This window comes from Plecotus auritus (assembly GCF_963455305.1).
Source record: "Plecotus auritus genome assembly, chromosome: 9".
In the NCBI taxonomy this organism is placed as follows: Eukaryota; Metazoa; Chordata; class Mammalia; order Chiroptera; family Vespertilionidae; genus Plecotus; species Plecotus auritus.
Genome location: NC_137783.1, coordinates 70,929,785 through 70,952,410, shown reverse-complemented (window position 1 = coordinate 70,952,410; position 22,626 = coordinate 70,929,785). Strand labels below are relative to the sequence as shown.

At 42.2% G+C, this 22,626-nt stretch overlaps 1 protein-coding gene across 1 annotated transcript in view; it reads left to right on the top strand.

Moving 5' to 3' along the window:
* Window positions 1–1,665: 1,665 nt before the first annotated feature.
* PAFAH1B2 (platelet activating factor acetylhydrolase 1b catalytic subunit 2) overlaps window positions 1,666–22,626 on the top strand; it is a 29,041-nt gene continuing 8,080 nt past the window's right edge. Inside the window, exons 1-4 of the mRNA XM_080688170.1 lie at window positions 1,666–2,030; window positions 7,524–7,615; window positions 20,648–20,737; window positions 21,447–21,563. Coding sequence (XP_080544296.1) covers window positions 1,688–2,030; window positions 7,524–7,615; window positions 20,648–20,737; window positions 21,447–21,563 — 642 coding nt within the window. The 5' untranslated portion in view covers window positions 1,666–1,687. The remainder of the gene's footprint in view (window positions 2,031–7,523; window positions 7,616–20,647; window positions 20,738–21,446; window positions 21,564–22,626) is intronic.

Sequence of the window (22,626 nt, the reverse complement as noted above, 5' to 3'; positions counted from 1 at the left end):
ACTGCCCCCCCCACCAGCCTGGTCGCCCCTCACTGCCCCCCCTGCTGGCCTGGCCGCCCCACACAGCCTGCTGTTCAGTCGTTTGGTCACCCTCACTGCCCCCCCCGCCGGCCTGGTCACCCCACACAGCCTGCTGTTTGATCGTTTGGTCACCCTCACTGCCCCCCCTTGCTGGCCTGGTCACCCCACACAGCCTGCTGTTTGGTCGTTTGGTTGTCTCTCACTAACCCCCCTGCCGGCCTGGTTGCCCCACGCAGCCTGCTGTTCAGTCGTTTGGTTGTCCCTCACTAACCCCCCTGCCAGCCTTGTCTCCCCATGCAGCCTGTGTTCGGTCGTGACGGCCCCTGGCTTTTTTTATATATTAGGATTCCTGGGCTGCCTCTTTATACCATCATTTGAGTTCCCCAAACACGAACTCTTCTCAATAAAACACTTAACAAACATTTCCTGAGCACCTCCTGGTGTGCCATACATGGTGTGAATTTCTGCAAGAGAATTCCAAGGTAAACTAGTAATGTAAAATGCATTTTATATGGGGACAAAATTATTTTGGATTATATATGACTGTTAAATTTAGTACCACTTGACAAGCACAGGTGATCTCAGAAGTAATTTGATATATCTTGACACTTTAGGCTCCCAGGTTTTTATAGTACTAACAGGTTTTGTCAGCAAAATTAAATCCCCTGATCATTTTTGGGGTGCTACTGTATTCTGGGCACAGGTATAAATGACTCCCATCCATCCTTAAAGGGCCAGCTCAGCCCAGCCAGTGTTGCTCAATGGTTGAGCCTCGACCCATGAACCACTGATTCGATTCTGGTCAGGGCACATGCCTGGGTTTCAGACTCCATCCCCAGTAGGGGGCCTGTAGGAGGCAGCCGATGGATGTTTCTATTTCTCTACCCTTCTCCCTTCCTCCCTCTCTAAAATCAATAAAAACATTTTTTTAAAGGGCCAGCTCAGAGCGCTACTCCACATAGCTCTCCTCTCTACCCTTAACAGATGTCACATTTCTGTAGCATTTATCATATATTATCCTTCTTATATAATAAAAGGCTAATATGCAAACCAACCCAACGGCAGAACCACTGGTCGCTATGACGCACACTGATCACCATGGGGCAAACGCTCAACGCAGGAGCTGCCTCTTGGTGGTCAGTGCGCTCCCAGAGTGCCTCTCAGCCAGAAGCTGGGCTCATGGTGAGGGGTGGCAGGAGCCTCTCCTGCCTCTATGGCAGCACTAAGGATGTCTGGCTGCTGGCAGTGGGACAGCCCCGAGGGCTCCAGGACTGCTAGAGGTTGCAGGCCCAGCTGAGGGGGACACACACACCCCCAGTGCGCGAATTTCATGCACCAGGCCTCCTGTTTTCAATATTGACTTTATGTATGTCTTCCCCTAAACAGGATGGATCATTAAGGAAAAGACTGGGCCTCGCCATCCCCCTACAGAGGCAGTCCCCCAGAATCCGTACTTTCCTCCCTGAAACAGAAATTTCATCATAAATGTACAGGGTTGCCTCATTAACCTTGGAGCCTCACTGCCCTCACGCTTGCAGCAATCTGGGTTATTGCGCGGGGTGGAGAAGGAAGCCCGGTAGGCTAGAGGGAAGGGAATGGCGTCAGCGTGAGGTCACGCCACATGGTCCCAAATGTCATCTCTGCACAGCGGTGACATTAACACGGGATGGAAGGACGCAGCTGGAGCGAAGACGAGAGGCCCCAGCGCGAAGTCTACAGTCCAAAGAGGGCCGGACACGGAACAAAGCGGGGACCTCCCGGGACGCCGGAGCGAGAGAGCGAGAGAGCGAGAGAGCGAGCGAGAGAGAGGACAGTGGGGAGCCACCCCCAGGCCCCGCAGGATGGGGCGGGACTTCCGGAAGCCATTTGCCTGAGTGGCAGGGGAACCGGAAATGGGGGCGCTGCCGCTGGTGTTCGGGCCGAGGGACGCGCAGTAGTCGGGCCGCCGGGACTGAGCGAGCGACAGACGCGCCACCCGCCGCCGGGGCCAGCACGGACCCTCTGCCTGAGTGAGTGCGTCCAGGCGCGCGAGAGCTGTGGCTCCGAGGGGGCGTGAGAAGGGCTGCGCTTCGGTCTCGCGAGCGGCCCGCGGCCTCCCCTCCCCCACCCGGGGCCTCCCCGCCTCCGGGGCCTCCCGCGCCTGCCCCCCACGCCGCCTGGCCTCGCCTCCGCGGGCCCAGAACCTTTCCCAGCACCCCACCCCCAGGCCTGTCGGCCCTGGCCGCTCCCCGCTTCCCGCTGTCCCGCCCGGAGGAAGACCGTGGCCCCTCCCTGCCGTCCCGAGGACGCCTCCAGCCTGGCTGCCTGGCTCCGGCTCGCGCCGCGGGCGCCGCTGGCAGCAGCGCTGCCTCCAGTCCAGCTGTTGCCTTTTCCCGCAGTCCCGACGTCGCACGGCGACCCCCTCCCCGTCGCTCTTGTCCGAGAGGCCTTGAACGCGGGCCCACACCAGTTAGTTACTCTGTTGTTTCTTGATGGGGCACCTTTTCCTCCCCCTTTTGTTGAAAATGTCAACTCTTTAGAAACTTCGCCACTTCCTCCTCTAATGTAATTTAAAAATTCATAGACTGTTTTGACTCAGAAGGAATTCTCTCTTAGCGGGCTCTCCAGCCCAGCCTCTCATTTTAGAGATGGGGCCCAGCGAGGTTGCTTTGCCCAAGGTCAGCCAGCTGCTTAAACCGACCACTGGACAGGTGTTCTCAGGTGCTTTCGGGCGGTCCAAGTCCGCGTAGCGGGTCTGGACCTTCAGGTCTGCAGGTTGGTGATGCCCTTTGCGTGGTGACTCACTGTTCTCCTTCCCCTAGCTCCTGCCGCCCCAGCGTTGCCTTTCATCATTCACACACAAACCTTGAGAAAACCAAACACTTGAAATGTGGCCTCTTTTTAAAGCTTCCCCATGGGGAAAGGGGAGATGACCTGGACCCCACCCTAGCAGCTCTTTTCCTACAACTTGAAATTGGGGGAGGGGAGGTAAAGGAAGGAGAAAATGCAGAGGACTATCTCCCGGGAACTTTGGAGCAGCCCCTGCCTTGGATATGCCTGTGTCTTTAGATTCTGCTCCGGGGCACATTGTTCTGATACAAAGGCTGCTTCCTTGTGGGGGAGCAGGAGAGGAGTAAGAGATCTTTGTGCTTTAATTTGTTGGCTTGGGCATTGGGTAATAAATTATGGATGTGCTGGAAACTGGGGACCCTCCCACCAGCCCCTGAGGCAGGGTATTCAGGATGAGGCCTGCCTTCCCCATCGGAACCATCCTGCCAACTAACTGCCTCTGAAACAAAACGAAGAGTCCGAAGTCTGGGTGGAAACGTTCTGAATCTTTTCCTTCTTAGTGCACCGTTCCCCCTCCATCTGTTTCCTGGTTAAACTACAGAAACATCCACTGGGCCTGAGAATGTGAAGTTAATTCTTTGTTGGAACTGGCTTCTGAGTAGGCCCGCTACCCCGTCCCTGGTAGAGGCCTCTGGGAGTTGGTGTCCTGCTGTCACTGCGAGTTAAGTAGGAAGACAGGCAGTGCAGGGAACTTGGGGATGCTGTGCATCTCCTCTTCTTCCCAGAAAACTCATTTTAATGAACAGTGGAGCTTACCTGGAACGGTCTCGTGGTCAGTTAACAAAACTTGCATTCTTTGGGCCTTTTTCTCCATTAGGCTGGGTTTTTCTAACTGAACCTGCAGCTTGTGATCTCAAATGAATGCTGCACAGGGGAGATGATTAGGAATCAGGAAGGTGAGATGGCAGTCAGATCCCTCCCTGTTGGTCCTTTTTTGATATGTTATTGATTACAGCTTGGCCATTCTGAATGCCATGTGTCTACTGAGGGGAAAACCCAGAATCACTCAGGTTTTGTGACCTGCACAGGCTGTTCTCTGGATAGCTCTTAATTTTTTTTTTTTTGTAAAGAATATAACATTTTATTTTATTCAACTCCCAAATGCTTTGAATCTTCTAAATGAACCAGGTTGTACATTTCCATCCTGGTTCTTAAAGAGGAGGTTGCATGGGCTTGTGGCTATTTTTCTTTACCTGATGTTTTAAAATGTTACCAAGCCATAGGCATCTGTAAAAATGAAAGCTACTTTGTCAAAATAATACACACTATCTTGTAAATAGTAAGTTCTTAATAAAACTTACTTACAATTATTATTCTAAATCAGTTGTTTACCTGTTGGAGGAACTCTGAAAATCCATGTCTGTAAAATGAATCATAGGCGTAAGTAGATCTTACAGTATAAACCACTGGTCTTGAAAGTAGAGTATGTGCACACACTGGCATGCATAAGAGGATACATTGTAACACAGGAGAAATTTTAGAACTTTTTTCATTTCATTTGATTTTTATGTATAAAAGGAAAAAGTAAACCTTACTAATATATGTGTTATATACAGATTAACAATAATTTCACATAAATACACATTGGGGTGCATTTTTTAAAGTTTCTAAAACAAAAACAATGTTTGGACCACACTAATCTGGACCAGTCTTGACTCATCTGCTTCAGTTCACTTTATGCTTTCCTATGGGTATTCACCTAGCCTCTCTTTTGACTCTTTGTTGGAGGAATCTGCCTTGAGAGACAGGCCATGTGGTTTTGTAGTCATATTTGTTAGAAACTTGACTCACTCTGTATTCTATCCATGGCTTTATCTTCATCTTTGGAGACATGCAGAATCCCTTCCTAGTAATCTTTGAATATGTTGACAGCTCTTTATGTCCTATGTCTTCTTCCTCTTCCCCAACCAGTTTTTCTATAGATACCTAGTTTATACATACCCATTTCTTAAAAACTATTCTAATATGAAAGGTTTTCAAATTTCTCATCATCTTGGCTCATTTCCTCTAACACTCTCCAGTTGTCAAAATTCTTTATAAGTTTTTCAACAAGATTTGAACATGGTATCCCAAGAGCTAAAATGAGCTAAGGGCCTATCTGCACTTTGTGTCTATGCGGTGAGGGATGTATTTGAATACATTTCATTATGAAGATACTTCATATTGATAGTTTGACACTCTTGCTCTTTATTTTTTTAAATATATTTTTATTGATTTCAGAGAGGAAGGGAGAGAGAGATAGAAACATCAATGATGAGAGAAAATCATGGTTTGGCTGCCTCCGGCACACCCCTACTGGGGATCAAGCCCACACATCCCAGGCGAGTGCCCTTGACTGGAATTGAACCCCAGGACCCGTTAATCCGCAGGCCAACGCTCTATCCACTGAGCCAAACGGGCTAGGGCTGTCTCTTTTGCTCTTTAAACAATCCCCAGTAAAAATAGTTTCAATTATATAATAGTGAGAGTAGGAGAGATTATTTTTCTCCTTCAGTAGTGATTCTCAATTATACTCTTTTTAAACTCTGTGTAAAGTTCACTTTTGCCTCAAAATACCTAACATGTTAAGTGTTTCCCCAGGTGGGAAAATAAATAGAAAAAACTAAGGAAATGGTTGGGTTTCTTAAATCTATTTTAAAAGTTAAGTTAGGAAATAGACTTTTTCAGTTAGTGAGTGGAAAATGGAGCTGATTGCTCTTACATTTCTTTACATTATATGTCTAATTTTGAAATCCATAATGTAGGAAATGTTGATTGCCCTTTATGTGTCTTAAGGCCAATAGAGCTTGTGATCAGCAGGGAAATAAGGTACTTTTTAAATTAAAACTATTATTAAACACTAGAGGCCCAATGCACGAAATTTGTGCAAGGGCAGCAGCCCTCGCAGCCCTGGCTTCATCTGGAAGGTCGTTTAGCTGTAGGTCTAATTAGCATATTAGGCTTTTATTATTATAGATTATGTCATATTTAACCTGAATAGCAGACTTAATTCTATAATTGAACTTAGACCCAAAGACACTTTTATAGATGTTTTATGAGGTTAAAAAAGTGAAAACCTAAGATTAAACAATTCTATACGGCTATTTGTTTTAATCCCTTCAATCATTTTTCTTTTTCCTTTATGCGTGTTTTAATTTTTTCATACCTTTTTAGTCTGATTGGAGCTATATAAATTCATCTTGCAGTTCTTCCTGATTCTTGTAGTTTTACCTTGATGTTTTTAGCTCTGTATAGTATTTATGTATGTCTTTTGAATGAAATGGTTAGATATAAGGCCCTCTTTAGGGAGTCATCTATGAATTCTTTTGTGGGCCAGATGTGACATTGGGGTGGGGGGGGTCAGACAAACCTAATTTCAGTCACTCACCGTGCAAATTACCTAAATTGTCTTATCCTCATTTTGCAGCACTTTTGCGAGGATTAGATATGTAACACATATAGTCCTTCATAGAAAGATGCTATTTTTTGATAGTTGCAAATTTTAGTAATCTGAAGAAATATATACATAGGGAGTGTGTGGTATTTTACATCTTCAATCAGATATGGGTCTAAACGTGAGCCTAATTTTTTTAGACCTAGTATATAATTTAGAACTGCGCTAATTTGTTCGTATAATCAGTAGTAAAACTCAGTCCTCCTTCCGAGAAAGTTTAGCTGTATTTGAGGATGGCAAAAAAAGGGAAAAAATGAACATATATGGTCTCCTTTTTTATAAGCCACAAAACCCAAGATTTTTCCCTTTTTCATCATCCTTTGCATTTGCCTAGTGCCCTCTTTAGCCTAATGTCTCGAATATGTATTCTCCATTGTTGGTTGAAAGCAGTCTGGCTTCTTAATTGTCTTTCTAGAACAGGTGGGGAATATCTGGCCCGTGGGCAGTATAAGGCCAGTGAGATCATTTGGTCTGGCCCTGCCAAGGCATAAGGGGTGAGTTAATTAAATATTTAATCAAATAAAGCAGGCTAATTTTTAAGTTGATAAGTTTGTATGGCCCATAAATGATGTTATAAATATTCAAATGGCCCTCGGCAGAAAAAAGATTCCCCATACCTGTTCTAGAAGATTAGAATTTCTAATTTTTCTGAATTTCACTTATTCTTTCTTCACTATGAGATGCCATCTTTGTGTTCATCGTTAATAAACTGTTCTTACTGGAGATCTTTCATAAGTAAAAATACCTAGTAAATGTTTGTCAAGAACCAGGGCCAAAGCCTATGGCCAATTTTATCATAACATGTAGTACAGTTATTTGTGTGATATTGGTGAACAGTGGTATTACTATAGTAATACTTAAGTATGTAACTAGCAACCTAAAAAGCTCTAATGTAGATTTCATTGAACTATAGGTGCCTTAATTTCTTGTGTCCTTTGGTAGAATAGTAACATGCAATCGTGAAAAATTAATTACTCGGAGCAGACTTTTTAAATGTAATGCACTGTTTCTAAATGATATTCAGACCTGCCTAGGAGTTTAGTGCTGCTGGATATTTATGGGACTTAAGCAGTTGTGTCCTGGAATTCATTTCTGCTGAAAATAAAGTCCAGTTGTTTTTGTTTCCATGCAAAACCACAACAAAACTTAAATTTTATTTACTGGCATGTAGTACTTAAGTAAGCAGTAACAAATATTTCTGTTAATGGATGAAAAGTGACACACACATTATTTTCCTCAGGTATAGATAGAATGAGCCAAGGAGACTCAAACCCAGCAGCCATTCCACATGCAGCGGAAGATATTCAAGGAGATGACAGATGGATGTCTCAGGTAAAAGGAAGTGCACATGTATTATTCACATGAGATGAGCCTCTTCTGTTTTTTGAGAGTCTTTTGACCAAAGCTGCAAAAGGTGTTTTTAATGGTCAACAAGAACTTATTACTATAAGTAAAAGTCTAACATTAGAAATCTCAGGCCTAATCACCATCTGCTGTTGGAACTGAGAAATATTTTGAAAGCATGGTAATTGCCCTCTGTTAATTTTAAGACATAACAATGTCTCTACAGTATTCTTTTTGTATTATAACAGTTTTTGAATTTCAAAATGACAAAAATTACAAAAATTTTAAAAAGAACTTCCTATATCTTTCATCTAGACTTGCCAGTTAAGATTCTTGTTGTGGAATCGAACCCATGACCCTTTGGTCCAAGGGCTGACGCTCTAATCACCGAACACCACCAGCCAAAGGCACCAGTTAACATTTTACCATCTTCCTAATTGTTGTGTCTGTATCTATTTGTATGAACACTGAGTGGCCAGATTATTATGATCTCTGAATGCATAATAATCTGGCCACTCAGTGTATACCCTATATAATAAAAGGCTAGTATGCAAATTGTCCCCTCGACCAGGAGTTTGACCAGCAAGTAGGCCGGCCAACTGCCCATGTCCCCTCCCCCTGGCCAGGCTGGCCAGACCCCACCCATGCACAAATTCATGCACCGGGCCTCTAATATATATATGTGTGTGTGTGTGTGTGTGTGTGTGTGTACACACTGAGTGGCCAGATTATTATGCGTTCAGAGATCATAATAATCGGCCACTCAGTGTATACCCAAAATACTGTTTTTTTCTGAACCATTTGAGAATGAGTTACAGTCATTATGTCTTTCACCCCTAAATAGTTCAGTGTTTTCTAAGAACAATGACATTTTCTTAAATAACTACAGTGGAGGTATTAAAATCAAGAAACTTAACATTGATATTATACAATTACCCCATTTCAAAACCATATTCAGATTTCTCCAGTTGTCCCAATAATGTTCTTTATAATCAGTTTTTTCCCCAGTCTGCAATCATACATTGCATTTATTTGTCATATCTCCTTATTCTTCTTTAATCTGAAACATTTCTTAGACTTTGTTTTTCATTATATTTACAGTTTGAAATAGTATAGGCCACTCATTTTGTAGAGTCCCTCAATTTTGAGTTTATCTTTTTCCCCATAATCATGATTCAGAAGATGCATTTTTGGCAGGAATATCAGTGAAGTGGTATCTTTAGTGCATCACATCACATGGAAGGCACATGATTGTCTCACTGGTGATACAGTAAATCCTCATTTGTCATCATCAGTAGGTTCTGTAACTTTAAGCAAAATGGTGTATAATGAAACCAATTTTACTATAGGCTAATTGGTATAATAAACAAGAGTTAAGTTCCTACAACATCTCATCAAAATAACAAAACAGCATTGAACAAAATGACATTATTCCAGGACCTGCTGTATTAACTTTGATCCCTTGGTTAAGATGCTATTGGCCTAAACCAATTCTTATTTTTTATAGTATGGACCATGGGTTCTTATTTTATTCAGTAGCTTACAGCCATTGTAATTTTTTTTTTAATATTTTTATTTTTATTTATTTATTTTTTTTATATTTTATTGATTTTTTACAGAGAGGAAGAGAGAGGGATAGAGAGTTAGAAACATTGATGAAACAGAGACATCGATCAGCTGCCTCCTGCACGCCCCCTACTGGGGATGTGCCTGCAACCCAGGTACATGCCCTTGACCAGAATCGAACCTGGGACCCTTCAGTCCGCAGGCTGACACTCTATCCACTGAGCCAAACCGGTTAGGGCAAGCCATTGTAATTTTGAAGCTCAGATTATCCCAGGTTTAGCAAGTGGGAATCCTTTAAGCTGGCCCCTTTATCTTCTCAATGTATCCCATTGTTTTTTAGCATTTTATTTTCTTCAATATTTTAGCTTCCTTTTAATAAAACATTATTACTTAGTAGTAACTATATTTAACCTTTTATGTTTCCAACCATATTACCTCTTTGAAATAATAAGTCTGATTTTAAGTTCCCAGAGCTTTATGTTTTAGTATCTAGTGATTCGACTTATACTCTTTATAGTTGTACTAGTGGCCCAGTGCATGAAATTTGTGTACGGGGGGGGGGAGGGGGGGGGGGAAGGGGGGCGGGGGGTATCCCTCAGCCCAGCCTGAACCCTCTCCAATCTGGGATCCCTCTCACAATCCAGGACTGCTGGCTCCCAACCGCTTGCCTGCCTCTGCCTGATTGCTCCTAATCGCTTCTGCCTGCCAGCCTGATCACCACCTAACCACTCCACTGCCAGCCTGATCGATACCTAACTGCTCCCCGGCCAGCCCGATTGCCCCTAACTGCCCTCCCCTGCCAGTCTGGTCGCCCCTAAGGGTCCTCCCCTGCAGGCCTGGTCGCCCCCAACTGCTCTCCCTTGCAGGCCTGGGTCCCCCCCAACTGCCCACCCCTGCTGTCCTGGTCCCCCGCAACTGCCCTCCTCTGCTGGCCCAGTCACCCCTAACTGCTCTCCCTGCTGGCCTGATCACCCACAACTGCCCTCCCCTGCAGGCCTGGTCCCCCCAAAACTGCTCTCCCCTGCAGGCCTGGTCCCCCCCTACTGCCCTCCACTGCAGGCCTGGTCCCCCTCAGCTGCCCTCTACTGCAGGCCTGGTCCCCCCACAACTGCCCTCCCCTGCAGGCCTGGGTCCCCCCCAACTGCCCTCCCTTGCTGTCCTGGTCTCCCCCAACTGCCCACGACTACCCTTCCCTGCCAGCCATCTTGTGGCAGCCATCTTGTGGCCACATGGGGGTGGCCATCTTGTGTCTTGGAGTGACGGTCAATTTGCATTAGATAGGATATTCTCTTTCTGTTTTTGTCTTCCCAGGCTTAAAAAGTCAGCCTATCAACCAGCTAATTCTGAGTGGTAGTTAGGTTGTTCCCAGTTGTTCTTAAATGGATTACCTACTTGATTATTCTTACTTAATCTTCCTCATTTGTTATATCTTTAAAAAGAACTTATGAGCCTGGCCAGTGTGGCTCAGTGATTGAGCGTCGACCCAGGAGCCAGGAAGTCACAGTTTGATTCCCAGTCAGCGCACATGCTCAGGTTTCAGGCTTGATCCCCAGTAAGGGGCGTGCAATAGGCAACCAATCAATGATTCTCATCATTGATGTTTCTGTCTTTCTCTCCCTCTCCCTTCCTCTCTCTAAAAATCAATAAAAACATATTTAAATAAATAAGAATAAAATAAATATTATGAAGTGTTTTGAGCATCAATGTATTTGTCACACACTCTAAAAAAATAAAACATTGCTAATAGAATTGCTATTCCCTGTATACTCCTCACCAATCATATTTCTCTTTTCTGCCTCTCCTCCCCCAAACCAGTAACCTAAATTTTGTTGAGTTTTTTTTTTTTCATGTATTTGCATACTACTTATATGTAATCTCTTTTGTGATGAGCACATTATAGTGTATACAGTTGTCAGATTATAATGTTGTACTCCTGGAACTATACTGCTATTAAGCAATGTTACCTCAATAAAAATGTTTTTAAATAATACATAGTATTGCTTGCATATTTTAAACTTCTTATAAATAGTATCTTTCTGAATGTATTTTTCCACAGTACATCATACATATTAAAAGTGTAGCTATAGTTTGTTTTCTCTCTGTCAATAGTATTCCATTGTTCTGTATCAAAATGCCAGAATGGATTTGCCCATATTTTTCATTGATGGACATTTAGGTCATTTATAACTTTATTAAAAGTAGTAACTAAAAAATAGGTGCTTTTATTTTTTTCTGGCACAAATTAGCAGGCTTTAAATAATTAGTAGTGACGGAAAAAAATTAGTCAAGGGAGAAAAACAGATGTGAATATTAAAATTTTTTTAAGCTTGCCGAAACTGGTTTGGCTCAGTGGATAAAGCGTCGGCCTGCGGACTGAAGGGTCCCGGGTTCGATTCCGGTCAAGGGCATGTACCTTGGTTGCGGGCACATCCCCAGTGGGAGGTGTGCAGGAGGCAGCTGATCGATGTTTCTCTCTCATCTATGTTTCTAGCTCTCTATCTCTCTCCCTTCCTCTCTGTAAAAATATCAATAAAATATATTTAAAAAAATAAAATAAAATAAAATTTTTTTAAGCTTGTGTAATGTGGAAGGAGTAACTTTACTAAATATTAAAATATATACACAACTTTTTTTAATATTTATTGATTTCAGAGAGGAAGGGAGAGGGAGATAGAAACATCAGTGATGAGAGAGAATCATCGATTGCTGCCTCCTGCACGACCCCCCACGGAGGATCGAGCCCGCAACCCAGGCATGTGCCCTTGACCGGAATCGAACCCGGGACCCTTCAGTCTGCAGGCTGACACTCTGTCCACTGAGCCAGACCATCTAGGGCCAGAACTTGTTTTTTAAAATGTAGTTCTCCAGTGAAAGAAACCGGGCTCCTTGGAGAAATGTTTGATTCTACAATTGGAACAAAGGAAATAAAAGATGGGCCTGGAACATCTTGTGGTGCAAGAAAGCAAGGAAGTGCTTAAAAACAAAAGGAAAAAATGGGTGGCAGCACTGAAGTGGTGTATCAGGGCATCACATAGAAGACACGTGGTACTGGTTTGTCTCCTTGATGATACTATTTGGAGCGAAATTGATAGAGCACCCAAAGTACAAAATTGGAAAATTTGAGCAACATAATAAATGATGATTTGGTTTATAGCTCAAAAAATAAAATAAATATTCCTGAATCCTATTCTATAAATGATTGGATGAATAAATAATAGGGATGGAGGGACAAATCTTCCTTTCAGGATAATTTTTTTCTTTTGATGAAAGTATTACAGATGTCCCCTTTTGTTTCCCATTGACCCCTTCTAGCCCTGTTCTCCTCCCCTCTCCCCCCAGGCCTTCATCATACAGAATACTTGTGTTTTTTTTAAAATATATATATTTTATTGATATTTTACAGAGAGGAAGGGAGAGGGACAGAGAGCTAGAAACATCGATGAGAGAGAAATATCGATCGGCTGCCTCCTGCACACCTCCCACTGGGGATGTGCCCGCAACCAAGGTACGTGCCCTTGACCGGAATCGAACCCGGGACCCTTCAGTCTGCAGGCTGACGCTCCATCCACTGAGCCAAACCGGTTCCGGCTACTTGTTTTTTTTTAATGTATTTTTTTTTATTTTAGAGAGGAAGGGAGAGGGAGAGATAGATAGAAACATCAATGATGAGAGAGAATCATAGATCGTCTGCCTCCTGCATGCCTACACTGGGGATCAAGCAGGCAACCTGGGTATGTGCCCTGACTGGGAATCAAACCGTGACTTGGTTCATAGCTTGACACAACCACTGAGCCACACTGGCCGAACCAGAATACTTTTAATAATGGAAAGGAAAATTAAGATTAGAACACCATAGTAATAATTACAGTAGGTAAGATCTATTAATGAAATCTGAAATTGGTGGACACTTTAAGGAGGAAAAGTCTTATTTGCCTAGCCTCAGAGTATTTCCCTGTAAATTACTTTTGTGATTTTAATACACAACCACATAGCATTTGATACCCTTCTCTCCAGCAGGTGGAACTTTAATGTGGGCTGTGGATTTAGTGTCTTGCTTCTAACAAGTAGAGAATGTTTAAAAAAAAAAAACCTTTATAGTGGAGAACTGTAGCAAACTCCACCTCAACCAAGTAATTGATGTTAACATCACCAGTAATAAGTCATATCAGTATCATGTGCCCCCTGATAAAACAAGGGCACATCACCGCTGGTAGTCTTCCAAAAGAATCCATAACCTCATGACAAAACATCAGACAAACCCACATGGAGGGACATTCTCCAGAACACTGCCCAGAGCGTGTCATGGTTAGGAAAGACCAAGAATCTCCCGCATTGGAAGAGGCTGGAGACATGTAGACTAAATGCAACATGATATCCTAGGCGTGCTCTGGGAACAGAAAAAGAACATTAGTGGAAAAATGAGTGAGATTTAAATAAACTATTTTAGTTGATGGTATTTACCAGTTTAGTTCTGACAAATGTATCATGCTTATTTATGTAAGATGTTGGAAGAAGCTGAGTGAAGGACATATGGAAATACTTTATTATCTTTGGATCTCTTTTGTAGAACTGAAATTATTTTGAAAATATTAAGAGAAAACTAATCGTGATTAAAACAAATATTCAAGTTATAATCAGTACTACCCTCAAAATATTGCCAAAATGTCAACCCTAATGTAGACTTAACTACCACATATCAGGAAATACCTGGAACACATGAATAGTTCGCCACCACCACAAGAATGTAAACAACATAATCCAGACAGGAAGTCAAGCACCCACATTCCTTAAAAATAAGTTTGGGAGATGGTGACAGAGGGAGGGGAAAGCTATAGATTAAAAGGGATTTAAGAGAGCCCGACTGGCATGGCTCAGTAGTTGAGCGTCAACCTATGAACCAGGAAGTCACAGTTTGATTCCTGGTGAGGGCACATACCTAGGTGCGGACTCAATCCCCAGTGTGGGGTGTGCAGGAGGCAGCCGATCCATGATTCTCTCTCATCGTTGATGTTTCTAGCTCTCCCTCTCCCTTGCTCTCTAAATCAATAAAAGTCTATATATGTATAACCCTAAGTGATCATTACGACCGAACAACTGGTCACTATGATGTGCACTGACCACCAGGGGGCAGACGCTCAACGCAGGAGCTGCCCCCCCTCCCCCCCCCCCCTGTGGTCACCTCCCGAGGCCTGCCAACCTTCCGCAGTCCCTCCCCCAAGCTGGCCAGCCCTGATCTCTGGCAGGGCCGAGGAACCCCACCTGTGCACGAATTCATGCATTGGGCCTCTAGTATATTTTTAAAAAGGGGAAAGGGATTTAAGAGATAAATTGGGTCCTGATTTTAAAAAGGCTGTAAAACAATTGTGTAACATTGAATTTGAATACATTATTTGTTAATATTAAAGAATTACTATTAATTTAGAGGGGAGTAGACTTGGTATTGTTGTTATATATATTTTTAAAATCTTTTAGGAGTTACATAGTGAAATATTTATACATGAAATGCTGTATCAGTTTGCTTCAAAATAATCTAGGGGTGGGAGGGAAACTAGTTTGGGGATTGACTGAAATAATACTGGCAATAAGTTAGATAATTGCTGTAACTGATGACGGATAGATACATAAAGGTTCTTTGTGTTCTCTATGTGTATGTTTGATATTTTCCATAATAAAAGGTTTTTAAGGGTGATACTGAAAGACTTGACTGTAGATAAATTTAATACAAGTATCAAAACATTAGCCAGAGAAAGAAGACTCAGCAGCAAAATGAGGAAACTATTTGCAGTAAATATTAAAGATGAAGCATTGATATTTTTGTTATAATGTCAATAAAAAGATCCTTAAGGTACCACTAGATAAATATCTCAATAAACATGACAAGACGTGTTAAATTTTTGTTTTCAAAAAATACAGATTAAAACAATGGGAAGAGAGAAATATTAATATCCAGTGCCGATGCACGCATGGTGAAACCAGTTCTGATACATTGCTGGAGGCAGTATAGATAGAGCCTTTTTGTTAAGAATTTGGAAATAACAGAGAAACCAAGATGGCGGCATAGGTAAACACCTAAACTGCTGCCTCGCACAACAATTTCAAAACTACAACTAAAAGACAGAACGGACACCATCCAGAACCACAGGAAAGCAGGCTGAGTGAAAATTCTACAACTAGAAGGAAGGAGAAAAGCTCACAGAGAATTGGAGGTACGGCAAAGGGGCTTTGTGCGCGCAGAGAGGAAGGGCGGCTGAGAGCCTGGCTGACTTCCTCTGGCGGAAGGGGGAAGGAAGCCTCCGACGGCACTGAACCCCAGTTCTGACTGCACTGAACCCCAGTTCCGGGCGAACCCCTGGGGACCCACGCTCTTGTGGGGGGAGTCTGGACTCTCGGGCGGAGACTCGGGAGCCGGGGAAGGCGGAGGACTGAAAGTACACACGCGCGCGCACGCCGGTGCGCACAAGGGCTGCGGAGGTTGCCGCGGGTTTTCCCTGGTGGAGGGGAGTCAGAGGCTCCTGACGGCACTGTGCCCCAGTTCTGACTGCAGTGAACCCCGGTTCCAGGCGAGCCCCTGGGGACCCACGCTCTTGTGGGGGGAGTCTGGACTCTCGGGCGGAGACTCAGGAGCCGGGGAAGGCGGAGGACTGAAAGTACACACGCGCGCGCACGCCGGTGCGCACAAAGGCTGCGGGGGTTGCCACAGGCTTTCCCTGGTGGAGGGGAGTCAGAGGCTCCTGACGGCACTGTGCCCCAGTTCTGACTGCAGTGAACCCCGGTTCCAGGCGAGCCCCTGGGGACCCACGCTCTTGTGGGGGGAGTCTGGACTCTCAGGCGGAGACTCGAGCTGGGGAAGGCGGAGGACTGAAAGCGCACGTGCGCGCAGGGGCGGGGCTGACAGGAAGCCAAGACTGAGGCTCCACCCCATCCAAGCTGAGCACAGAGGCTATTGCAATTTAGCAAGTCTAATCCTATAGGGCTGTCTCCAGCACCGGGCTTCTCCCAGCATAGACACAGCTGATCCTTACAGCCAACTGACCCGGAGGTCAATTCTTCCCAGTGATACCAACAACAATAAAGACTTAATTACAACAAGGCTGTACACACAGTCCACAAAGGGGTGCACCAAGAGTGTCCACCTCAGGTTAACTGGGGAAGCAGACCCACTGGGCCATATTGGAAACCTAGCACAAATATCTACCTTACCAACTCAGGGACTCAGTGAAAATGCGGGGTCAAAGAATCAGATCACAAACGAAAGATATGGAGGAAAACAAACGACTGGATATAGAATTCAAAACCACGGTTATAAGACTTTTTAAGAATATCCTAGAAAAGGCCGATAAATATAACGAGACCCTCGAAGATATGAAAAAGGACCAACTAGAAATTAAACATACACTGACTGAAATAAAAAATATTATACAGAGACCCAGAAACAGAATAGAGGAACACAAGAATCAAGTCAAAGAATTGAAATACAAAGAAGCAAAAAACACTCAACCGAAAAAGCAAAAAGCAAAAAAAAAAATCCAAAAAGTTGAAGATAATGTAAGAAGACTCTGGGACAACTTCAAGCGTACCAACATCAGAATTATGGGGGTGCCAGAAGAAGAGAGAGAGCAAGATACTGAAAACCTATTTGAAGAAATAATGACCGAAAACTTCCCCCACCTGGTGAAAGAAATAGACTTACAAGTCCAGGAAGCCCACAGAACCCCAAACAAAAGGAATCCAAAGAGGACCACACCAAGACACATCATAATTAAAATGCCAAGGGCAAAAGACAAAGAGAGAATATTAAAAGCAGCAAGAGAAAAACAGTTAATTACCTACAAGGGAGCACCCATACGACTGTCAGCTGACTTCTCAACAGAAACTATGCAGGCCAGACGGGAGTGGCAAGAAATTTTCAAAGTGATGAATAGCAAGAACCTACAACCAAGATTACTCTACCCAGCAAAGCTATCATTCAGAATTGAAGGGCAGATAAAGAGCTTCACAGATAAGAAAAAGCTGAAGGAGTTCATCACCACCAAACCAGTATTATATGAAATGCTGAAAGGTATTCTTAAAGAAGAGGAAGAAGAAAAAAGTAAAGAGAAAAATTATGAACAACAAATACATATCTATCAACAAGCGAACCTAAAAATCAAGTGAATTAAAAACCTGAGGAACAGAATAATCTGGTGAATATAATAGAATCAGGGGCATAGAAAGGGAGTGGACTGATAATTCTCATGGGGAAAGGGGTAAGGGGGGTTCATGAAGAGAATGGACAAAAATCATACACCTATGGATGAGGACAGTGGGGGGGAGGTAAGGGCAGAAGGTGGGGTGGGAAAGGGGTGGAGGGGAGCTATGGGGGGAAAAAGAAATAATTGTAATAATCTGAATAAAGATTTATTTAAAAAAAAAAAAAAAAAAAAAAAAAAAAAAGAATTTGGAAATATATCCAAGATCTATAAAAATCTTAATCCCCTTTGATTTAAGAATTTTCACAATGTTAAAAATAAAATATGTGTACATTTCTTTATTACAGTAAATAAGAAGCTACTGATAAGTCTATCAATAGATAAAAGAGCCTTAAAAAACAAAAAGGTGTCACTAGGTGCATTCAGTAGGATATTATGTGTCCTTTAAAAATTATGGTTTTGTCCTGGCCAGATGGCTTGGTTGGGGCGTCATCTCGTACACCAAAAGGTTGTGGGTTCAATCCCTAGTTGGGGCGCATGTTGGAGGCAGCCAATCAATGTTTCTCACGTTGATATTTTCCTCTCCTTCTCTGTCAACAAAATCAACTTTAATCCCCAGATGAGAATTAAAAAAATAATCTTATTTTTAAAAATATCCTTAAAGTATCACTAGGTAAGTATCTCAACAAACATGGCAGGAAATGTTTAATTTTTGTTTTCAAAAAGTACAGATTAAAATAGATTTGGAGGTCAGGGTTCAATTTCTGGTCAGGGCACATGCCCGGGTTGCAGGCTCAATCCTCAGTGGGGGGTGAGCAGACAGACAGCCCATCAATGTTTCTCTCTCATGGATGTTTCTACCTCTATCTCTTTCCTTTCCTCTCTCTAATATTAATAAAATACACACATACATATATACATATATAAATTACGGTTTTGAAAATCATGTAACTACATAGAAAAATACTTCTAGTATAATGTTAAGTGCAATTCTATTGGCTGCTATTTATTGAGTGCCTATGGGGTGCCAGCCAAAAGTTGGGCCCCTTTCATAGAACTCTGATCTTCACAACTCTAAAACAGAGTTACCAGCAGATGTGAAAAATAAGACTCAGGTACTTGATTAAAGTCACTGGATAAGAAGCTAGGATTTGAACATAGATTTTCCTGTCCTCAACATGTTGTGCCCGAAGGAGGTACTAGTATATACATAATTATTCTACTATGTAAAGGGAGGGATGTGGTGTGAAAATACCCCAAAATGCTATTTATTGAGTGTCTTTGGGGTGCCAGCCAAAAGTTGGGCCCCTTTAGTAATTTCATTACTTCAATGGGTTGCGATGGGAGGATTGTAGGTGTTTTGTTTTGTTTGATCTTTTATATTTCTCCAAACTTACTGCAATTACTTTTATACTTAAAAAGAAAATATGGGCCGAAACCGGTTTGGCTCAGTGGATAGAGCGTCAGCCTGCGGACTGAAAGGTCCCAGGTTCGATTCCGGTCAAGGGCATGTACCTTGGTTGCGGGCACATCCCCAGTAGGAGGTGTGCAGGAGGCAGCTGATCGATGTTTCTCTCTCATCAATGTTTCTAACTCTCTATCCCTCTCCCTTCCTCTCTGTAAAATATCAATAAAATATATTTAAAAAATAAATAAAGAAAAAGAAAAAGAAAATATGGAATACTAGAACCTTTACAATAGCAGAGCCTCAATTTCATGACATGCTATAAATGTTCTTTTATTGGCATGGAAAGGTAGTTGGAACTATATAGAGTACATGCAGTAGAGACTTGACGTGACGTGAACATGCACCTGCTCACTAGCTCAAGTTTATTCTTGCTCATCTTATCCCTTCAGTAAAAATACTTATTGAAACAATAGTAATTTTTTAAAAATTTTATTTACACAGGACATGGATGTTAGAGAAAAGAAAAAGCTATCCCAAATCCTGTCACCCTAAGGGAGAAGTTGTTTTTTTAAATACGTTTTTAATTGATTTTTAGAGAGACAGGAAGGGAGAGGAATAGAATGATAGAAACATTGATGAGAGAGGAACGTCATCGATCGGCTGCTTCCTGGGCAACCCCTACTAGGGATCGAGCCCGCCACCCAGGCATGTGCCCTGACCAGGAATCAAACCAGTGACCTCTTGGTTCCCAGGTCAATACTCAACTGCTGAGCCACACCAGCTGGGCAAGAGAAGTTGTTTTAATTGTCAAATTATTTCCAGAAGTAACTTTATTTTCACCTATAGCAAATGAATATCTCAGTTTCACCACAGTATCAGCACTGTATTATCAGCAGATATACTTAAATAGTAACTCTAGCTTAATTCCTAGGGAGAGCATAATTGAAGGTAGTTTGAGAAAAAGAAATAGCATTCAGACCTTTCCCTAGAACTGGGTTAGAGACCTGTTGCCTAAAGCATCATGTAAGTTTGTCTCAGGGACAAATATGAAAATTTGAAGCACTGATGGGTAAATCCATTTTGAAAAGTGTCTTGTGCCTTCAGAACAAAGAAGCATTCCAGGATCAAATCACCACTGCTTATCAGCTTGGATTAGACTGAAAAAGGCTTGAATTCTAGTTTGCCAGTGTCTCACATTTGGGGTTAACAGACATTTTCAAAGGCATCCAAGTAAATTATATGCTTCTTGATTGGATAGATAGAAATCCAACTCTTGGGACAATTGGAAAGATTGAATATGGACTGAATGTTAGATATTATGGGATTATTGTTCATTTTCTTAGATGTGATAATAATTTAATGGTTTTACACTTTGGAGATGCATGCTGAGATATTTAAGGGTGAGGAATCACAGTGTTTGCAACTGACCTTCAAATCCTTCAAATGGTTCCGCAAATACATACAGAGAAAACAAATATGGGAAAATGTTATTGGTTATAGGAGGAAGATGTACAGGTGTTCATTGTATTACTTCAACTTTTCGGCATGTATATCTGAAATTTTCTTTTAAAAGCTTGAGGAAAAGATACATTTTTTAAAAAACATGTTAAATTATTTTTTTAAATTTTGGTTTCAGTAAAATTGCGGTTTTCTTGAGCGTACTAGAATGATCAATATAGTAAGGGTGGGAAGAAAGTTACACCAGTTTATTGCCAATCAAGAGGAATCAGCTTTAGGGACAGACCACAATGAATGTTGAACAACAGAGTAACTGGTTGGACAACTGTTCTATCTAGGCCAAGAAGTCTCACGGGGAAAGAAATGCCAGTTTCTAATTTTTCCTTCTTCTTCAACCAGCACAACAGATTTGTCCTGGACTGTAAAGACAAAGAGCCTGATGTGCTGTTTGTGGGGGACTCTATGGTGCAGTTAATGCAGCAATACGAGGTAAAGTGCAAGTGATGGGGGTGCTATGGGCTACTGATGTAAATGCATTCAGCACTAGTGGACTTGCATTCTGAGCTGACGCCCTAGAAAAGCTCTAGCTCAGAGTGTAAGGTATCAGACATGCTTGATGCTGCTCCGTGTACTAGGCATAATATGAAACTAAAAAGGTAGCATTGTTTATAAGTAAACTTCTTTTTTTGGCCTTGGCTTCCAAGAAGCTTCACATTACATTTATTGTATTTGTCCTAGTCGTGATTTTCAATTCTTATTTGTGTTTTACTATTTTGTTATTTGTATTTGCTCATTTATTTTTGTCTTAGTCATGATTCTCAATTCTTACTATTTGTGTTATTTCTTTTTGGCTCCAGCACTGTAAATATCTTCATCTCGTGTTTCTATTTTACCCTGTTCCTTTAAATGATTGAATAAAGGGAAGGGAGAGTTTATTCAATTGGCAACTTAATTATAAGTATTGCTACCTCTTAGGGGCAACAGGTTGAGTAGTGACTTTCTTGAGTTGAGACGGAGTGCTGCACAGAGAGCTGAGTTGTACAATGGCATCTTCCAAGTCCTTCACCGAGTAGCACACTACTTACAGTGTGTTGTGTGAATGCAGAAAATGAGAATTGTTATTTCAGGCACATTGCAATTGGGGGATTTTATTTCCCACGAATTTTAGCTTAAATAAATCAAGTTTTTCTCTTTTCAGATATGGCGAGAACTTTTTTCCCCACTCCATGCACTGAATTTTGGAATTGGAGGAGATACAACAAGACATGTTTTATGGAGGCTAAAGAATGGAGAGCTGGAGAATATTAAACCTAAGGTGAAATGAAACTTATTTTTTAAAGAATATCATTAATCTTGAGTATTTTTCAGATAGACAGATTGTCTGAAACTAGTAGTAAAAAAGTTGCTTTAAAGCATTATTTCACTGTTGTTCTTTGGTTCATGCTCCACTAAGATGAATGATATTGTTATTGCTTAAGAACATTCCAAATACACATTTAATTAAGAAATCAGCCCTTAACCAGTTTGGCTGAGTGGATGGAGCACCGGCCCGAGGACCGAAGGGTCAATTCCTGTCAAAGACATGTACCTGGATTGCAGGCTTGATCCCCGTACAGGAGGCAACCAATTGATATGTCTCTCTCACTTCAGTGTTTCTCTCTCTGTGTCTCTACCCCTCTCTTTCACTCTGTCTAAAATTCAATGAAAAAAATATCCTTGGGTGAGGATTAACCAAAAAAAAAAAAAAGGAAAGAAATCAGTGTACGTGCTTGAATGGTATTTGTAATTGTTACACTCTTCAACTGTAGGGAGAGAGGTGTTGCTAATGAGGTGTGCAAGTCTATGAACCTGAGGCAGTATGAGGGGTAAGCTGCTCAGAGGTGGGCCATGGGAGCAGGGCCAAGATTCACCTCAGGAAGTAATTTGGATCTATTTAACCATATAAACAAATTGGTAATCAACGTCTCCAAGGTCTTCTGAAGAACATTTGAAGCAGATGTGAACAAAGGTGCACCACAGATGTACTCTACCTTATCACATTATAAACATCTTCCATGTTTTTTCCAACCTCAAAGAAAGAAGCAAAGCTGAGCCACTGATATCAACTGCTTTAGTTTTATTTTACTCTTTGCCTTTCTAATAGAAAAACTCATCCAGGTTCCTCTCTTTTGTGATAGTGTGGAAAAGTAAGATGTATGTCTCTAGGTGATAGACATACACCTAGAGACATTTTTTTAAAAAAGAAAACCTTGTTAAAACTTCATCCAGCTTCCACCCCAGTGAATTACTTGAATGCAGCTGTGTATTTATCCCTGTTACACTGCCTTGGGTACTTTAGTACTTCTAGTCAGGGAGACTTTGTGATACAGGTAGCAAAT